General features: G+C 31.9%; 1 protein-coding gene across 5 annotated transcripts in view; it reads left to right on the top strand.

The window, feature by feature from the left end:
• LOC106871954 (protein still life, isoform SIF type 1) overlaps positions 1-18,506 on the top strand; it is a 903,947-nt gene that overhangs the window by 873,995 nt on the left and 11,446 nt on the right. For all 5 annotated transcript variants that reach the window (XM_089349425.1, XM_089349426.1, XM_089349429.1 and 2 more), the window contains 4 exons: positions 2,562-2,819; positions 4,022-4,110; positions 7,469-7,612; positions 8,874-9,068. In XM_089349425.1, coding sequence (XP_089205551.1) covers positions 2,562-2,819; positions 4,022-4,110; positions 7,469-7,612; positions 8,874-9,068 — 686 coding nt within the window. The remainder of the gene's footprint in view (positions 1-2,561; positions 2,820-4,021; positions 4,111-7,468; positions 7,613-8,873; positions 9,069-18,506) is intronic.

Genomic DNA, 18,506 nt, shown 5'->3' with positions numbered 1-18,506 from the left:
TAACTGATTACCACATATATGATGAACGGGAATGCTGGCAAGTTATTTTCTAAAATAACGTTAATAGATTTAATGTCAAAGGCAATTTAGAGAATTGCCTTTGACCTTAAATCTATTAACAGCATTGTCTGTCACTGAACAGTCTGAAATGCAAATGGCAGTCTCTTTCACAAAAGCTGCACTTGTGACTTGTTCCAGTACTGTTTAAGTTGTTGTTTTTCCTTGGTCTTGTCTCTTCAGTATAGGGTGTTCAAAGGGACTCAGTCCTGGGTGATATGATATGGAAGACAGGTTATTGCTTATGCAGCATGTTTTCCCTCTCCACACTACTGATGCAGTCAAAGGAACAGCTCAGCCATTACAATTTCACACTAGCGTCATCATAGGAGTTGCCAGAATGAGGTTGTAGACAACATTGGACTGCCTCTAAGACTCCAACTCCCAATTTTTTCTCAGGCTTTATTCTCAAAGTCTTTTCCACAGCTGGGTATGGCCACAAGGTAGTGGGGGTTTGGAATCAGAGTTTTCCTTCTCCTAGATGGGCTGCCAGCCCCTGAGCTAATGAGCTCTATCTGCCCTAACTGACTTGCTAATTAACCTCACCTGAGACCAGACAGGTGTCACTATTTCAGATCAGAGTAGACCTGGGAACAATAGTGGCTAAGAGGTGGTTCCACAGCCCTCAAAACCTTGGGATTCCCAAACTAAGACCCCACTACAGTGTTATCTTGCCTTTTACTTTTTTACTTTTTCTTATCTTAAACAGTCATAGTGTATTTTCAGAGTTAGTGTGAAGAGTTTGAAGAGACTCCAGCAACTGAATTAGCTGTAAATTTAATTGCATTTGGAAATAATGGAAAGTGATTACCTGTTGTCATTGGATGTATTTCAGTCTCAGGCTTCACAACGATATAAAGTAGATTTACTTGGCAGTGAACATCTTTCAAAGTATCCAGAAACAAGTTGTTTATTTCTCTTTGTATGGTCAAATATATTATCTATTTATTTCATGCACATTTGGAGCTTTTATTGGAAGATGATGCATTAAATTGTTAATATCAAGTAAAATATTGGCTTTAGCTTTATTTCATTTATTTATTACATATTCTATCCTTTTTGTAGTTACAAGTATGTTGAAAATATTCAATGATTTCATAGTATTCTATCCTTGTAGTTCTTATCATTGTTTAGTTCTACATTAGCTCTCATCAAGCAAACCTATGATCAAAGGCATTCCAGCTGTGACTTTCCATCTTTTGATTAACATGTCTTTTTAAGACATAGGTATGGTAAGAAGGGAGATGCAATGGCCCAATGGTTAGGGCAGCGGACTCGCGGTCGTAGGATCGCGGTCGTAGGATTGCGGTCGTAGGATCGCGGTCGTAGGATCACGGTTGTAGGATCGCGGTCGTAGGATCACGGTTTCGATTCCCAGACCGGGTGTTGTGAGTGTTTATTGAGCGAAAACACCTAAAGCTCCATGAGGCCTAGCAGGGGGTGGTGGCGAACCCTGCTGTACTCTTTCACCACAACTTTCTCTCACTCTTATTTCCTGTTTCTGTTGTTCCTGTAATTCAAAGGGTCAGCCTTGTTACACTGTGTCACGCTGAATATCCCTGAGAACTACGTTAAGGGTACACGTGTCTGTGGAGTGCTCAGCCACTTGCACGTTAATTTCACGAGCAGGCTGTTCTGTTGGTTGGATCAACTGGAACCCTTGACGTCGTAAGCGATGGAGTGCCAACCACAACAATGGTAAGAGGGAGATTAAGCTGCTATTTTTAGCAAGCAAAATTATCTGTGGATAAATATTTTACTTCCCTTTTTTGTGTTTTTAGGTTTTCTTTTACCTTTTGTATTTAGTGGGGTAAGTAATGGTTAAGTTAAAAACACAAGAATTCTTTATAATTTTTAAGAAGTTGTGTCATTTCCAAATTGGGCTTATTTCTGATATAGATATTGGTTTTACTATTATAACTCACCAGCAGTATAATTATTACAATGATGTTGCTTAACTGTTGATCTGACATAACTTTAGATATTCTCTTATTCTTATACTGTTATATATTTTCTTTCTTTGAGATCAATTGATATGGTGTTTTTCAATAGCTAACTGGTGTATTTATGAGAAGAATATTCATGTATTTGCATGCACATGCACGTCATTAATGCATTCAGACACATAGTCATACATTTATACATATGTATGATGACATATTTCAATCCTATTGCATTTTTGATATTGCATTTATAACTCTTTTAGAAACATGTTTACTCATAAATGAACCAAATTTTTTCTCTTTTTTATTAATGAATCAGATGAAGCAGAGCAGTTTGCATGACCTTGCAGGCTAGTGATATTGGTAGATAATATCTGTATGTTAACATCTATTAGGAAAACATTGATTGAGGAGGTATTGTAAAAAGATGCAGTGATATGAAAGAATGGCTAAGATTTTAGAGTGAGATATTGTAGGACACAACAGGAATGCTTAGGATATGGATGTGTGTAAGCTTTTTCATCATTGCTTCTAAGTTTTTTTTATTTTCTTAATTTGCAGGGTTGATTCCTGGGGATGAAATTTTAATCATCAATGGAAAGATAGTCTCAGAGCTTGATATGGTATTCATTGAAGCCTTGCTTCATGAATCCCATTCTTTATGTATGACGGTTCAAACCTGTCGTGTTCAGGTTCCAACTGTGGTCAATGCAGGAGGGCCGTCAGCAGATACCAATGACAGCATTATCCAAAATACCATTGGCACTCCTCCACAGCCTAGAGACAAAGCCTTAGCTGATTTGTCTGTAGGCTCTCCAGGTAATATGTTTTCTGTTACATATTTCATTTTCTTTCTGGATATGTTTTCATTTGCATATTAATGTTGCTTTCTATTTATTTCACTATTTCCTGAAGCTGCTCCTTGCAGAAACATGTGATTCAATATACTACTTTCTATGGTGCATATTTAAAAGCTAATAATTGAACAATATAATTACACTGTTAGAGGATGAACAGTGTTGCTACTGTAGATATAGGCTGTTTATACATTAAACGTAAGATCCAGCAGAGCATGAAAAATAGAGGTAGAAGCTGAAAAACATTATTTAAACTAAAATCAGAATGAGAAAAAAAACGACATGGTCAGGTGAAGTGTGAATAATATGCATTCGATAAACTGATACATAAATTACAAATCACAAAAATATATAAAATTATGAAATATTCAAAAAATATATGGAAAAAGGATTTATTATTATTAACGTACCCAAGCAGAATTCCTAGAGTTAAAGGAATAACCAACTAGACATTCCACCTGCAAGAAATAATAGTCAAATCCCTTTTGAATTCCATCCTGTCTTATAGCATAGATATGCTGTTCCCAAAGAAAGGATAGTACAGTAATGGCTGGAACACCTTTGATTATTTGTTTGCTATGTCAGAGATGACTTGTCTCTCTCACATTAATAGATATGTGTTTGATAGTCACAACTGACTTCAATAAAAACAATTGCAAAGTGATTCTAGATATCTCGGGTTTTCAGTAGTTCAAGGTTTTTACTGTACCTTAATATTAAGGAGTTATTGTTGAATATATTTGGTTTCAAAACTTCTTGTTTGTAATGATAAACACAATACTTCACCTGTTTTCATTTTTCTATTATTCCCTATTTTATCTGTGAGATGTATCAGCTTTAAGCTAGGTGGTTGTCAAACACGTTATTTCAATCTAACAAAAAGGACATGATTAAGTAATGTGATACATTAGTGTATTCATTCATGTGAACCAACTAAGAATATTATTGACATTTAAACACAACAATTGACTTTCATAATAATAGCTTCTTTCATGTAACAGTTACTACTAGACATCTGACATGAAATGTCAAGTTTTATTGAGCAAGGTGAGAAATATCATTGGACAAAAATGGATACAATTTTTGTTCTCATCATAATATGCACCTTAACATATAGTCAAAATATTTTTCACTCCAGCTCTTCTTTTATTTCTGTTAACATAGGTCGAGATTCCAGACAGGGCACTTTGTCACCACGAAAATCACCATTACCACCAAAGCTCTCTCCAAAAGAGATTGATGTTCTTCTAAAGGTAGTTGTTATTTTTTAACCATTTCTGTTTACTCCTGTTTTCTCTTTATAAATCTCTTTCTGACTGCTTTCATCAAACCTATACAACTTGAATTATTATTAAATGTAAATATAATAGATACTACATATTGTGGAAATGTATGTTATGAGTGTTGTGCTGCTTCTAAGCCCGTAGATATTAAAAGATATGAATTATCAACTTTTTTAAGGAATGTCTATTCTTATTAAAATTGCTTGTGTGTGTGTGAGTGTATGTGTGTGTGTGCATGTGTGTGTGTGTGTATGCACGTGTGTATGTATAGTTGTTGGTATCAAGGTATCTTTTCTATATTTACAGACTACAAACTATTTATATCCCAAAAAATTAACTTTAGGAAGTTTTCCTTGTTGTCTAAAAAATACATCTTGTACACACACATATATAGAATAGCAAGTATATCTTATTATATACATGGAAACACAAATATATATATATGTGTATGTATATAATATATATATATATATATATATATATAATAAATAATGTTTGTTGCCACTTCAACATGGCTGTTCCATATGGAACAATGTTACCACTCTCTTTTAACCCCAGGTGAACCCATGATATGGTAAACTTTTGGCTGCAATTTCTAGCAGGTCAAGCAGCCACAAAAATTCTATGTATTTGTAGTACATGTGATGGCTTGATTGTAATATGTTTGATTGATGTGGTGCTCAGTATACATTTCTTGAGATGTCTAACATCTTTGTTTTGGTGTTGATAATCTCAACACATAATAGACACATACAGTAGGGATATAGGTAGAGTGTATTTAATGTGATTTCAGAGACACCCTTATGGTAGGATGTCATTTCATGTAAAATGAGAATATTTTTCCAGTATGGAATTATCTTCCACACTTGATTTGTGTTTCCATGAATCATATAATTTTGATTGAACTTGCTGTGGTGTTTGTTTAGCCACAGATCAGGCCTATTCTACTCATGGTTAGAAGTTTTCCAACATTCCCAATTTTTGCTTCTTCTCAAAAATATGGAACTACATTATTTAATATGTATTTCCCATTTTGAAGTACATTATTCTGTGATATAGAAGCTATTTGAGTGTCTACATAAAGCTTTACTTATAGGCAAATTTATAATCATGAAATATAGCCTTATTGACAGATACTTCTTTCTAACAATATAGGAAATACCAGGTTTTTAAAGGCACTACTCAGTTATTAACAGCTATACTCTGAAAAAGTATATACCCTCTGGAACATAGGTTATCAGTCTTTATGTGATGAATATGTCTTCAGTTTTGTATTATAACTGTACAGTTAAGAGGGAAAGTTGTTTGTATTTTGAGAATTATATCTATTCAAAGCTGAGACATTAAATCCTCTAAGACTGAGCTTTTAAATTCATTTGCAAATAATAACTGCTAAATTCCACTCTAGGATATTCTTTAACCAATGTTTTCATTATCATAGTTTAATAAGGCAGCAAGCTGGCAGAATCATTAGCACACCAGGCAAAATGCTTAACGCATTTTGTCTGTCTTTACATTCCGAGTTCAAATTCCACTGAGATTGACTTTCCCTTCCATCCTTTCGGGGTTAATAAAATAAGTATCAGTTGAGCACTGGGGTCACTGTAATCAACTAAGCTCCTCCCCTGTAATTGCTGGCCTTGTGCCAAAATTTGGAATTATTGTTATAGTTTAGTCAAGAGGAAGGAAATGTGCCTATGACTTCCATCGACTCAGTGAGGTCGATTCCATTAGTGTGCTTTTTCAGTAGTTTTAAGTTGATAGCTGCAAGTAAAGCATGTGCAGGGAGGGATTTCCAGAAAATGTTCTGAGGATAAAGGACTTTGCTATGTTGAGGATATATCCTCACTGGGAGTAATGCTTAGTAATGGTGAGGCCCAGCATTTGAAGAGTTTGTGAGGGTCCTAGTTGCATCTTGTTCTTGTTTTGGAAAGTGAGACGTTATAATGCTTTGTGATTGTGTCTTTTTACTATTAATAGAAACAAGATTGGTATAGCTCCATTGGAAGATATTTTTAAGGTCTCTATTTATGGAGCCATTGCAGATTTGGTTTGAGGTGTCTAGCTTGCCTGTAGACACTTGGGCGCTGAAGGTTAGAGGGAATGTAAAAAGGTATCATCTGTGTAGGGGTGAGTTGTGCTTGAGGTGATAGCATGTAAGTCAGTGATGTGTATAGCATGACAAACTCAAATCCTAGAGTACTCTAGAGTACATAGAATGTGGGTCAAAAAATCTCCATCACCATATGTTCTGAGAACAATCTATGAATCCAAAAGACAAGCAATAAATGAAGTCCATAAGTGACCAGTTTTATTAAGAGACTCACCTGGTGGATATGATCAAAAGCTTTACTAATGGGGAAAGCAATAGCACTACTTTCACCAAATTTCTTGAGCCACTGATGAGTGATATGAGAGAGTATGTCTTGAGTAGATCCATATGGATGAACATTAAGAAGGAGAGAGGTTACAAGCTCTTGGCAAATTGAGAGTAATAGGAAATACATTATCAGAAGAGATGGCCTTGTTCGCTTGATGCAAGTGGAGGTACTTTCAAAATTGGTATCTGTGTGTGTATGTGTATGATGAAATCATTGTTGAGTTAAAAGAGATATTTTGAAGGAGATTTACCTGATGTATGCAGTATGTATTTGTATGTAAAGTGACATTGTCTGTAGGAATACTGCTCACACAACCATTATGGTTCAATAGTGCTGCAAGGGGAAATTCTGCAAAGTTATTAATGATTCATGTAGCATGGGATCAAAAAGATAAGTACAGTAGGAAGCATCCATCATGGCTTTTGTGAATTTGATACACAATTACCTATTTCTGAGGAACAGAAATGTTGTGGTAGCAATAGAATTCAGAGAGGAGGCTGTATGTCTACAGGCAAGAAACTGTAGTGTTTAGTGCACTTCTTTTGCTAGTCAGTATGCTTTTGAATGCTGTCTAGAATATTTGTGGATTCCTAAATACTTTATTTTATACCAAAATATATAGAAAAATTGCATTTAAGATTTTAAGCATTTTAAACAACATTCTGTAGGTAATAGATTTCACATTTCTTTCAAGTTCACTTAAAATATTTTACTGAAAATGAAACTGATCTTACATGGTGTACCAAGAAAAAAATGGAAATACATTTTACAGTATATACAAAAAAACATACAAATTGTCTGTTTTTAATACATGCACCAAGAAAGATAAGTTTCTGGAATAGTTGAATTTGATATGTATGTTAGTTTTTAGCATTTATTTCTCATGATTTCTGGTGAAATTGGTTATACCACGATACAGTTGTTCTAATTTTATAAATTTTGTTCAGAATACTGAGCAGGTGACTGCAATGTGCCGTCTTCCTAATGAACCTTACCAGTTTGGAGAAGCTCCTTCCAGACCCTTATCTGAAGCACAGAAGTTAAGGAAGGTCATCATGGAACTTCTGGAAACAGAGCGTGCCTATGTGAAGGTAATATTGATAGATTTTGAAATATTTGAATTTGTAACTTGGAATGCCTCATCTATAATCAATTAAAGCAAACTAAATATAAGTGCTTCTCATCCATTAAGAAAATTGCATCAGGCTTTTGATTGCAACTTCTAATTCAATCATTGCTATTATCTTGATTACAAATAAATAGTTGACTATGTCTTCAGAATAACTTGTAAAAATAGTAAGTGTAATGCATTTAAATTGGCAAACCTCAGTTAACAGAACTGGAATTAATCATGTTCAGCTACAACAATGCTGAATTTGAAATAGCAGGTTTCATAATAGCCACAGCTAAAAAGTACTCATCTCATCATCATCATCATTTAATGCCCATCTTCCATGCATGCATTGGTAGGACAGTTAACAGGAGCTGGACAGGTAGATGACTATCCCAGACTACTGCGTCTGTTTTGGCAAGATTTTTATGGCTGGATGCCCTTCCTAATACTGACCACTCTGCACAGTAGACTCAGTGCTTTTTACATGGCACTATCACAGGCAAGATTAGTTCTGGCATCATTTTTACAGCTGGATGCCTTTCTAAATGCCAACCACTTTACAGTGTAGATTGGATGTTTTTTACATGGCACCAGCCCTGACAGAGTCATCAAGTAACTTGCAAGACAAAGAATTTTGAGAGGGGGCAGGGACATTTGAGGATGGAACTTGTGCCAGAAGATGAAAGGTTAGATTGGGACGGAGAGACAGAAACAGCTGTCTTGTTATAACAGTGGGCGCATTGAAGGAGGTGATCTGGTGTCAGATGATGAATGGTTAGAGCATGGCAGAGAAACAGGTGTCTTGCTATAGAGGAGGTATATGGTTACCCAGCAAGAAAGAGAAAGTTGTGTTAGTGAGATAATGTCACAAATACAACAGATGCACCTTAATTTTTCTAACAAATAGTTTAATTGCAAAGTATCATCATAAATTAAATCTTAGAAAAAGTTTTGATTTATACTTCAATTAAATTGTTTCTTGTGGGAAATGATTTGAGAAGACATGTTAAATTTATTTGACTTGTAACTGAAAAACTGATATCATCATAAATGCTGATCAATTATTTACCAACCACTTACATGTGACTTTGGTCTAAAGTGGAGTTTTTTTTTAATGACTAGTTATGTGCATGATAGTAAAAAAAAAATGTAAAGTTAATTCCAATTGTAAAGCATTGCTTATAAAAACACTATTTCCTTTCATTTTATTGTATACCACTTATATCATATCTGTACAGGACCTCAATGTGTTGATTGAGCGGTATTTAAATCCTCTGAAGGCAGAGACACTCTTGACATCGGATGAGATAATGCAGTTGTTTGGTAATATCCAGGAGATTGTTCAATTTCAGGAACAATTTCTGCAAAGTTTAGAAGAAGCCATAGAGCTAGGGGGTGACTTCTTCACCCTTGATGACCCAAAGAAATTTCGGGTAAGTGAACCTTAAAACTAAAACCAAATGTGTTGTCATTTTCAGTAATGTTTTTGTTTGGTTTTCAAAAATACATTATTGTTTATTGCAACAAAGAACAGCAATTAATTAAACTTACCTTTCAGAAATATTGTTTCTGCAGTACACCATTTGCTTTTTGCTACCATTTATCTTTCAGCCTAACAACATTTTTCAACAAATTCATCAGTCTGCTAGTAATATGTGAGATACAATAGCCAACATGGGCATTTACTGTTGAACTTAACTAAAAATTACACAATATTATGAAATTAAATTTTTTTAGTGGGATGTTGTTTAGACAAATTAACCCTCTAAAATTTGATAGCTCACACAAACGTTATCATGCTTCAAAAAGTACTCATAAAATACATTGGGTTTTAAGGATCATTGGTATCAACAATATAATGAATATACTGTATTTTGTACTTTATCATAAGTAGGTTTATGTTTTCTTTCTAAATTTTAGCATTAGATCTTATGAGCCTGTCGTTTTCTTTGTTCCTCATATTTGATAGCTTTTTCAAGGTAAAATTTTAGTATATCCAGACCAGTGTGTTTCTTTTATTCTGAGCAAAAATAGGGATGCAACCATAACTTTATGCTTAATAGAAAAAGAAAACAGATTCATTAACTATTTCCTATCAGAGTATTATATCACTAATCTATTTTGTATATAAAAGATGTATTTAAAAAAGGGTACAAAAACATACTATTTATTATTCGTCATTGACTGAAAAATATTTTAAAGAAATTAAACATTTACTATCAGTCTTAAAAAGAAAGGTAATTTTAATTAGAGACAATATGGAATTGTCCACCTTAAAACATTTTATCTACATGAACTCCAGCTATGCCTACTAAATTGTTGCTATTTGTTTTACCCCAAAACTTATTTTAGTTATGGAGATGACTAAAAGTATTTTTATGATAGCTTCTACTACCTAAAAAATGCTGAGAGATCTCTGTATGATTTCATATTTGCATATTAATTGCTTGTGTAAAATAAGGAATCACTTCTACTTTGCCTATACACCAATACTTATATATCTTATTACAAAGACACAGTACAAAACTGTGGGAGCAAGGAACTATTTATTTCAACACTACTATGTATATATAATACGATTAAAGTTTGAATCTTTCAAAATGCTGCATTGCAAAAGACTATTGTAAATAATAACAAGATGTCTTTCCCCTAATCTGTCAAGTAGGAAATGATTGGTTAGTATTTAAATGAAAATTGCTTTAATATTTCATTTCACTATTTTCTTCCATTTCTTACCAATTCCTTAAAATCTTCACAAAAATAGATGCATGATATTGTTTGAAAAAATATTTGTTTTCATTCATTTTAATATTGTAATATAAAAGAAAGCCCTCTCCCCTCTCCTCCAGCTTACTGGTTGCTTTATAAATAAAATGTATAAAAAAACTTTATAGGCTGTTGCAGGATTCTCTTTCACTAGCTGTGAATAATTCTACAATGAGTAAAAGTTATTCATTGTTTAAGAACAAAGTGTTTTCTCATTATTACCTCCACTGATACTTTCTAGGTGTGTATACAGCTAAAAATCTGCAGAGGTATTCAAGTATTGCTGACAGTTCACCACACACATACAGAACTGGAGAGAGCAAGATTATTTACAGTAAAATATACTACACTGCATACTCAGAATGACAATAAATGTTGGCCTTTGTTTGAGCAGTGAAATCAGTGAGGCACAGCTACATCTACTTCATGCTGTCCACTGTTGTAATGAACAGCTATTTGCCATTGGTATAAATTGTCCAAATAAATAATTAATTCTGGGATAGTCATTTTTATGAGGTTCCCTATTTTTATGAATTTGTGTATATGTTATGGACTAATTAAACTATCATCTTTATTATTACCATCATCTCAATTTTGAAGAGTTTAGAATAGTATTAACATTTGGTTTATAGCAAAGTACAGTAGATTATATTTTCAAAACTATACAAAATATATAATAAAATATCTTTCAAAATATATAGCAATTAGAGTGAAATAGTTAAAATTAGTTTATTGTGCAAATTTGTGTTTTTAAAATATCTCGTATGATTTCTGTACGAGATTGGATTCTCAGTGAAAAGATCTTTTGAAATTTGAGCATTTCACCTATCACATAGAAAAGTTCTTAGTGAACAATTCGCTAATATTAAGTTTTGCCCATGTTGACTTAATGAAATGAAAGATAAAACCATTTTCACTTTTGCTCATTTGCTTTTTATTTATATTCTGGGTTGATTTTGTCTGCATTTCCCCTCATTCTTAATTTTACCTCATTGATCAAATTGTTTTTATTTTCAAAAAGATAAAACTGTTTTACATTGTTCATTCATTATTTTCTTTCTGCTGTGTGTTTGTTCTACTAGGATGAAGAACTCAGGGTATGTACTAACATTATTAACTGTTGCATAAAAACAGTGACATTCGCATGGATTTTACTCTTTGTTTATCATTTTATTCTTTACCTCACTTATTAACCTCATGTGAAACCCATCGTTGACAGTTTATTTTTCTCTGCTTGTTTGCGGCTACATTTTAAGAACTGTCTTTCTAGCAATGTACTGCGCTGAGATTGTTTTTACTGCTGTGACTACTGTTGTGGCTGCCATGTTTAGTGTACTTTTAACATATAACATCAACAATTAGAGCATTTCTTATTTGAAGTTTCATCTACATTAAGTACTTATAAAGAAATACCACCTTTTATCTCCTCTCACTTCTCTGGCTGTACTTGTCTTCATATATAAAATAGATTTCTTTCATTCAAAATGCTTTGTATTCATTAGAAATATGTTTGTGTGTCTTTTTTTTTTACTTTAAAAAGTAATAGAATAGTTGTCTCTTTTTTTTTTTCATTTCATCATTGTGGTGTCTAAGCATTTTTGATTTAGTTTTTTTTTTTTTTCTAATAAGAATAACTTTAAGATTTTGCCATTAAAGTTAGTTTTTATTTATAATTTTTGCCAATTTAATGCTAAATGTTTACTATTTGTAGGTGCCCTGTTTATTCAATACTTAATCTAATGACTTCTTGTTTAAAAGTTACTGAAATTATTATCAGAAGATAAGGTTGCTTTTATACTGACCTCTTAAAGAATACACATTTTTATTAACTTTTATAGAACTGTAATCTCAAAGCTGCCAATATGAATAGTTATAACATTTTAGATATAATATTTTAAATACAATTTAATGTTCATTACAATTATTGCCAAGATTTATCGCCAATAAAATAGAATTAACAAGGTGTTAATCAGAAGAATTAGATTCAATATTCCTCTGTGGTATAATATTAAAAATCATATGCATTTTCAGTAATAGTGATTAGGGTTTGTATTTTTTTTTTTTTTTTTTTGAAACCATAATAAATTTACATTATTAGCTATTAAACTGATAAGAAAAATAACTTTAACATTGAAAAATGTCATTATGGATAACTGATTTCTGTTGGAGATGTTTGCTATATGCTAATATATTATAGTATCAAACTACTAAATTTCTAACAAATGTAGATAGTAATTTGACAAGCATGAAAGTCTGATAGAATTTACATTTAGTAAATTTCAGCTTTATTACCCCATAAAAATTAAACTTTTCTTAAATTGTTGTCTTTTAGTTAATTTATATTGACATGGCAAAATTTATCTGCAAAGCTTGACATTAACTAAAATGTAGATGCTACTACACAACTATTAAGTTATTAAAAATATTAATAAGATACATAGGTTATTTTTTCTTTCATCATTTCATTTAATATTATGCATATTCTTTATAGGATTATTAAGATGTGTCATTACATTGTCTAATGCAGTATTTAGAAATTAAGAAGACTGTGAAAAGGCTATACATAATTTCCATTAAAATTTTTCAGAAAATTGAGCACCAAAACTCAATCTACAAAATCTGTATAAAAAATCTAATCTACTAACAAACTAACAATTAGAAACTATCAAGCAGTTCTTAGTATAAGCATAAATCTAATCTACTAACAAAATAATAATTAGAAAAGGAGTTTTAATCTCAGTTGGTCAAAGTTTTTCGACCCACTATATTGGTTCTTGAGTATCTTACAGTTAAAATCTTAGAAGTCCTTTATTTGGATTTTATGTAGAATGTATTCAAGTCAATAATTTTAGTTAGAATGTACTCATTTAATTCACTACCACTTAAAGAAATGCATTGTTTCCACAATGTCCCACTTCACCCATCATATCATCATAATTATCACTATCATTATTCATGATTTAATTCTGATTTTCAATCTTGAGTAGTGTCATTTGCTGAATTTTTATAGCTGAAATCATTTTCTAAAGAGGTTTCCAATAACTCTTACCTTCATATAATAGTTAGGTACATATTCAGCTACAGGTAACCACTACAGATTTCATTAAAAAATTAAGTTTCAGGGTAGTATGTTTTATTAAGGGACCAGATATGAAACCATCAAAGTCAGCAAAATATTCTTCAAAATAAAGTTTGGTTTGCTTATCTCAGTTATGATGATAAAATTCAGACAGATAAAAACAAACTAAATCATCATGTATCCTCTTCTCTCCAAATCTACATCACCTTATTGAAAGCGCAATATGAATAAAATATGACTTCCTTTCATATTTAGATATGTGCTACTCTCCAAAAATCATTCATGTGTTATGAAAAAGAGAATTATTTTGATGTTGAACCATAAGGTCAGCTCAATGGATTCTAAATATAAACACTTACACACACATATACAAACAGTGAAAATCCTTCATATAATTTAAGTATTCTAGAGATCAGGAAACGTACAAAGTTAAATTAATCTTGATAGAATCAATATCCAAAACATGTGACCCCAAGCTTAAGTCAGCAAACTTATCTTAATTCTAAACTATATGTAAAAACTAACATATGTCTGTAAGTATAAATCATTAGTATAATGTTAGAAAGTCAATTTAAACTTAATGTCTGTAATAATAGTGCTTAAGCATTATTGACAGCCAAAAGATTCTTTGAGTGTTAAAGATTAGTCATATTCTCTTTTTGCAATAACTGTTTATGAATTTGAAAAGAAATTAGATAAATACGATTTTTAGAAGTTCAGATATTTAATAGATAAACTTCAGTTTAGCAGCTAGACTCTGGTTCAGCATTTAATCATAATTGATATATTTAACAAAGAAACTATTTGTAAATTAGAAGCAACTTTTAATGGTCAACTGGGTGTCTATAACAATATTATTATGAATACAGTGTTATAGTCTATCCTTACTATACTGAAATAATTCTGTCTTCAGTATTTGAGTTTTATAATCTGTTTCAAAGTATCATTAATTCTTTTTTCATTAGGTTACATCATCATCCTCATTTAATATTTGTTTTCCGTGTTGGCATGTGTTGGAAGGTTTGAGAGGAGCTGGCAAAGCTAGAAGCCATACCAGGTTTCATTGCTTATTTTGGCATGGTTTCTACAGCTGGATACCCTTCCTAATGCCAACCGCTTAACCAGTGCTTCTTATGTGGCACCAGTACTGACAGAGTTGCCAAGTAACTTGCAGGACAAAAATCTCTCAACTAGGAGGGAAGTAGTAGAATTGAGGGTGTATGGCTTTGTGCCAATTGAGAGATTTAAGGTATAGAAGGGGCTAATATAAATGTCTTGTAGAGAAGATATACGGATTCCTCAGTTGGAAAACAAAGCAGAGTGAGTTAGAGAGTCAGAAAGCCAGGGGATGTAGTATGTGCTTAATGAATTATAGATATCCTTTCAAACTCATTTAGTTGCCCTTTTGTTAAAAATCAGATGAACTGTTTAACTTTTATCTCATGAAAATCTTAACCCTTGGATTACACAACCATTGTTCTGACAATATACCAAAATAAGAGGTTGGATGAATACATACATACATACATATATATATATATATATATATATATATATATATATATATATATATATATAAACACATCACCATAAAAAATTTCAATCATCATCAGAAATAAGAAATATGAAATGATACAAGATAACTATCTCGTTCATTCATTCTTTTATCACCATTTAAAATTCACTTTTCCATGTTTGCATGGTTTAGACAAAATTTATTGAAACAGATTTTTCTACAGCTGGATGACCTTCCTGTCACCACTCATCACCAGTTTCTAAATAAGTAATATTTTCCCAAGGCTAGACATGGTTTTCATAGAAGACTGGAATGAACAATCCCATTAGTATGACAATGGTGCTCATTTACAACCGTCACATAGTGTCTAGTCATAGGTACAGGCAAACACACACATGCACATATATATGACAGGCTTCTTTCAGTTTCTGATTACCAAATCAGCTTTCAAGGCTTTGGTCAGCATGAAGCTGTAGTAGAAGACACTTGCTCAAGGTGCCATGTAGTGGGACTGAACCTAAGATCACATGGTTGAGAAGCAAGCCTAAATCGCATCCATATTTAATTCAATGAAAAAAAAAGAAAAGAACATATCATCATTGTACTAAATATGGATATGCTAAACAAATCAGTAACCAAATATCTAGCCTTTCATTGTGAGAATAATTTCTAAACATATGTTATTTTATCCTTTATATAAAAGCTAATGTTAGTTTTTGTGTAAAATTGGTTTCAAATTTTGGCACAAGGCCAGTCATTTCAGGGTAGGAGTAAGCCAATTACATCAGCCTCAGTGCTGAACTGGTACCTATTTAATCAACCTTGAAAGGATGAAAGGGAAAGCTGACCTCTGCAGAATTTGAGCTCAGAATGTAAATGCAGATGAAATACTGCCAATCATTTTGCCCAGCATAACAAATGATTCTGCCAGCTCACCATCTTAGTTTTGCAAAATTTTACAAAATATTTTTTATTGTGTTGCAAATAAAAGACAATAAAATACAGAGAATTTTGATTGTTAGTATTTCTACAGTCTCTATTTTAATGTTTTCTCTTACCTTTTCACAAAGAAAACAACAAAGATACCTTGCTTCAAATTTGTGAAGATAAATTTAATAATATTGACTCATTAAATACACAGTTGATATTCAGTGTACTTATGAAATATTAAATAGAATGTAGTACTGGCAAGGTTGGAACAACGATTTTCCAATACTTTTGTAAAATCATGTTCTTCTATTAGATTGTTTAATTTCTTGAATGTGGCATTGCATATTCTTGTGACTATATGCATTTATATGCAAATACTTATTTAGCTCTAAAATCAACTATCCAAAATCCATTATACAAATATGCACTTACAGACAATAACATATAATCTCTTCAGCAGAATAGCATTTTTAAAGGAACTAAGTGTTTTTATCAGCATTTCCCATCTTAAGAAAGTTGGAGGGAAGTTGTCTATTGAGTTAACAAGTAAGGTTAAAAACTATTTAACAGAGGAACTCAAATGTAAGAACTTAGGACTTAAATTCTGCAATACAGTACCCCTAGTTTTGTAAAGCAACAAAGAACTCATTGTTTCCAGACAAATGTCTAAAACCGGAAGAAAAGATCTAAGTATGTATATTCATAAACACCGGTGGAAATGGGTTTTAGGAACTAGTGGTAGGCCTGTGAGGTTAAAGTTGGGAATGTGGGCGTTAAATGCTCTATGAACTTATGAACTGATAATCACTGTTCACAAATGTATACACCACTGTGTATCTTCACAACACTTTAAGTACATATATATCTGGACATTTTTGTCTCAACAAATAAGAAATATCTTTAGAGTAATTAGGTTTGTCTTTTTCTTTTAGTTTTATTTTTTTTTTGTTTTCATGTTCTTCTACCTCCTCATTGCCATCAATAATGATTCTGCCTTTCTTTTTGCACACAGCACCATTTTACTCACTGGGCTTCATAATTTAGGTTATACAAGTCACATGCTTTCGCAAGAGTTCACTTTACACTCAAACCTTTCTTAAATCAAAATTCACTTTTCCAAAAAGTGTTTTTCACCTATTTTTCTCTTCCACACTTAAGATGAAAGATGAATCTTCTAAATTTAATTCATTTATCATTATCATTATACTCATTATTGTCTTGTATTGAAATAGTTGATAAAATGCATTATCTATTCTTAATATAATTGTATATCTAATACTCTGAATTGAGAGGGAAATTTTCCCTCATTTATGATAATTGCAATGCTGCTCTTTGAGGAGGCTTTGAATTCTGTATAAGATTTACAATAGTGAGAAACATTTGTTCAATATTGCAAAGAAATACATTTAACTCCATTGTACCAATTTAGGCTATATAAAAAAAACATATATGCATGACTAAGCATACTATCTGATGATATTTCAAACTTGGTAGCAACTAGAATATGCTTGCAATTCTTTTTTGGAAACATAGAAATAAGCTTCTAAAAAGTTTTATGTTAAATTAGCTAGTAATACTGACAAATATGAAATTTTCATTGAAATGTCCCTATATATTAAAATTGTGTGTGTATATATATGCACTACATGTATGCGTGTCTGTCAGTGTGTGTGTATGTAGAATTAGTTCGTGCAACAGTACTTATGTTTGAGATACACTCTGTTCAAAATGCATATAATTTGAAACTATATTAAGATAATTTCAAAAAAATACATTGTAAATAAGTAATTTTATTAAGTAATTTTTATGTCATTGTCTGTAGAAAATTGTCTCTTAAATTGAAAATGATATGGAATAAACTGAAGTAAAATAATCCAAGATTGCAAATATAAAGAACAATTGTTAAGTTTAACTTATTTCTAAATTTCCTGAACATTGTAACTTATTACATTTTTTTTTTACAATCTGATAAGGCTTATATGTGTTTTGTAGTGTGTCTATGACACACTCTTAAATTTAAGTTCATTAAATTTCACTAAAATGTTGAAAACATATTTCAAAAAAAAAATTAAAACCATTTAAAATGCTTTTAATTTATTGATTAACCCTTTCGTTACTATATTTCTGACCAAAATACACCCCTCATGAGTTTCAATTAAATTCTAAAATAATCATGAATTTAGACTTGTCTCATTAAACACCTGTAACTTTTTTATTTATCAACATATTAATGTGATATTTGGAACATAATTAAAGAAAGGGTTCTTAATCAATTCTATTGCATAATTTTTGTCTCAAAGTTCTCCACGTACTGGGAGGGGGGGGGGGGTACTGCTAGTGTCGCTCACATGTAAATATTGGTTCAGCTTCACAAATCGTACTCGTTCATAATACTGGAAATATATTCATCGCCAAAAAGTTCCTGATCGCTCCAGTAATTTGTTATTCTGGGTAACTATCAAATACCCATAATAATATTTATGGCAAAAAATGCCCGTATTTCATCTACAGTTGCAGGAAACCGCAAGCTATCTTTTTTTTCTGGTTTGTTTACATTGTGCGTAACGGTTTGTTTCCGCA

This window comes from Octopus bimaculoides, chromosome 3 (genome assembly GCF_046866305.1).
Source record: "Octopus bimaculoides isolate indiv1 chromosome 3, ASM4686630v1, whole genome shotgun sequence".
Taxonomy (NCBI): domain Eukaryota; kingdom Metazoa; phylum Mollusca; class Cephalopoda; order Octopoda; family Octopodidae; genus Octopus; species Octopus bimaculoides.
The sequence above is the reverse complement of the archived record's forward strand: the minus strand, read 5'-3'. Positions and strand labels throughout refer to the sequence as shown.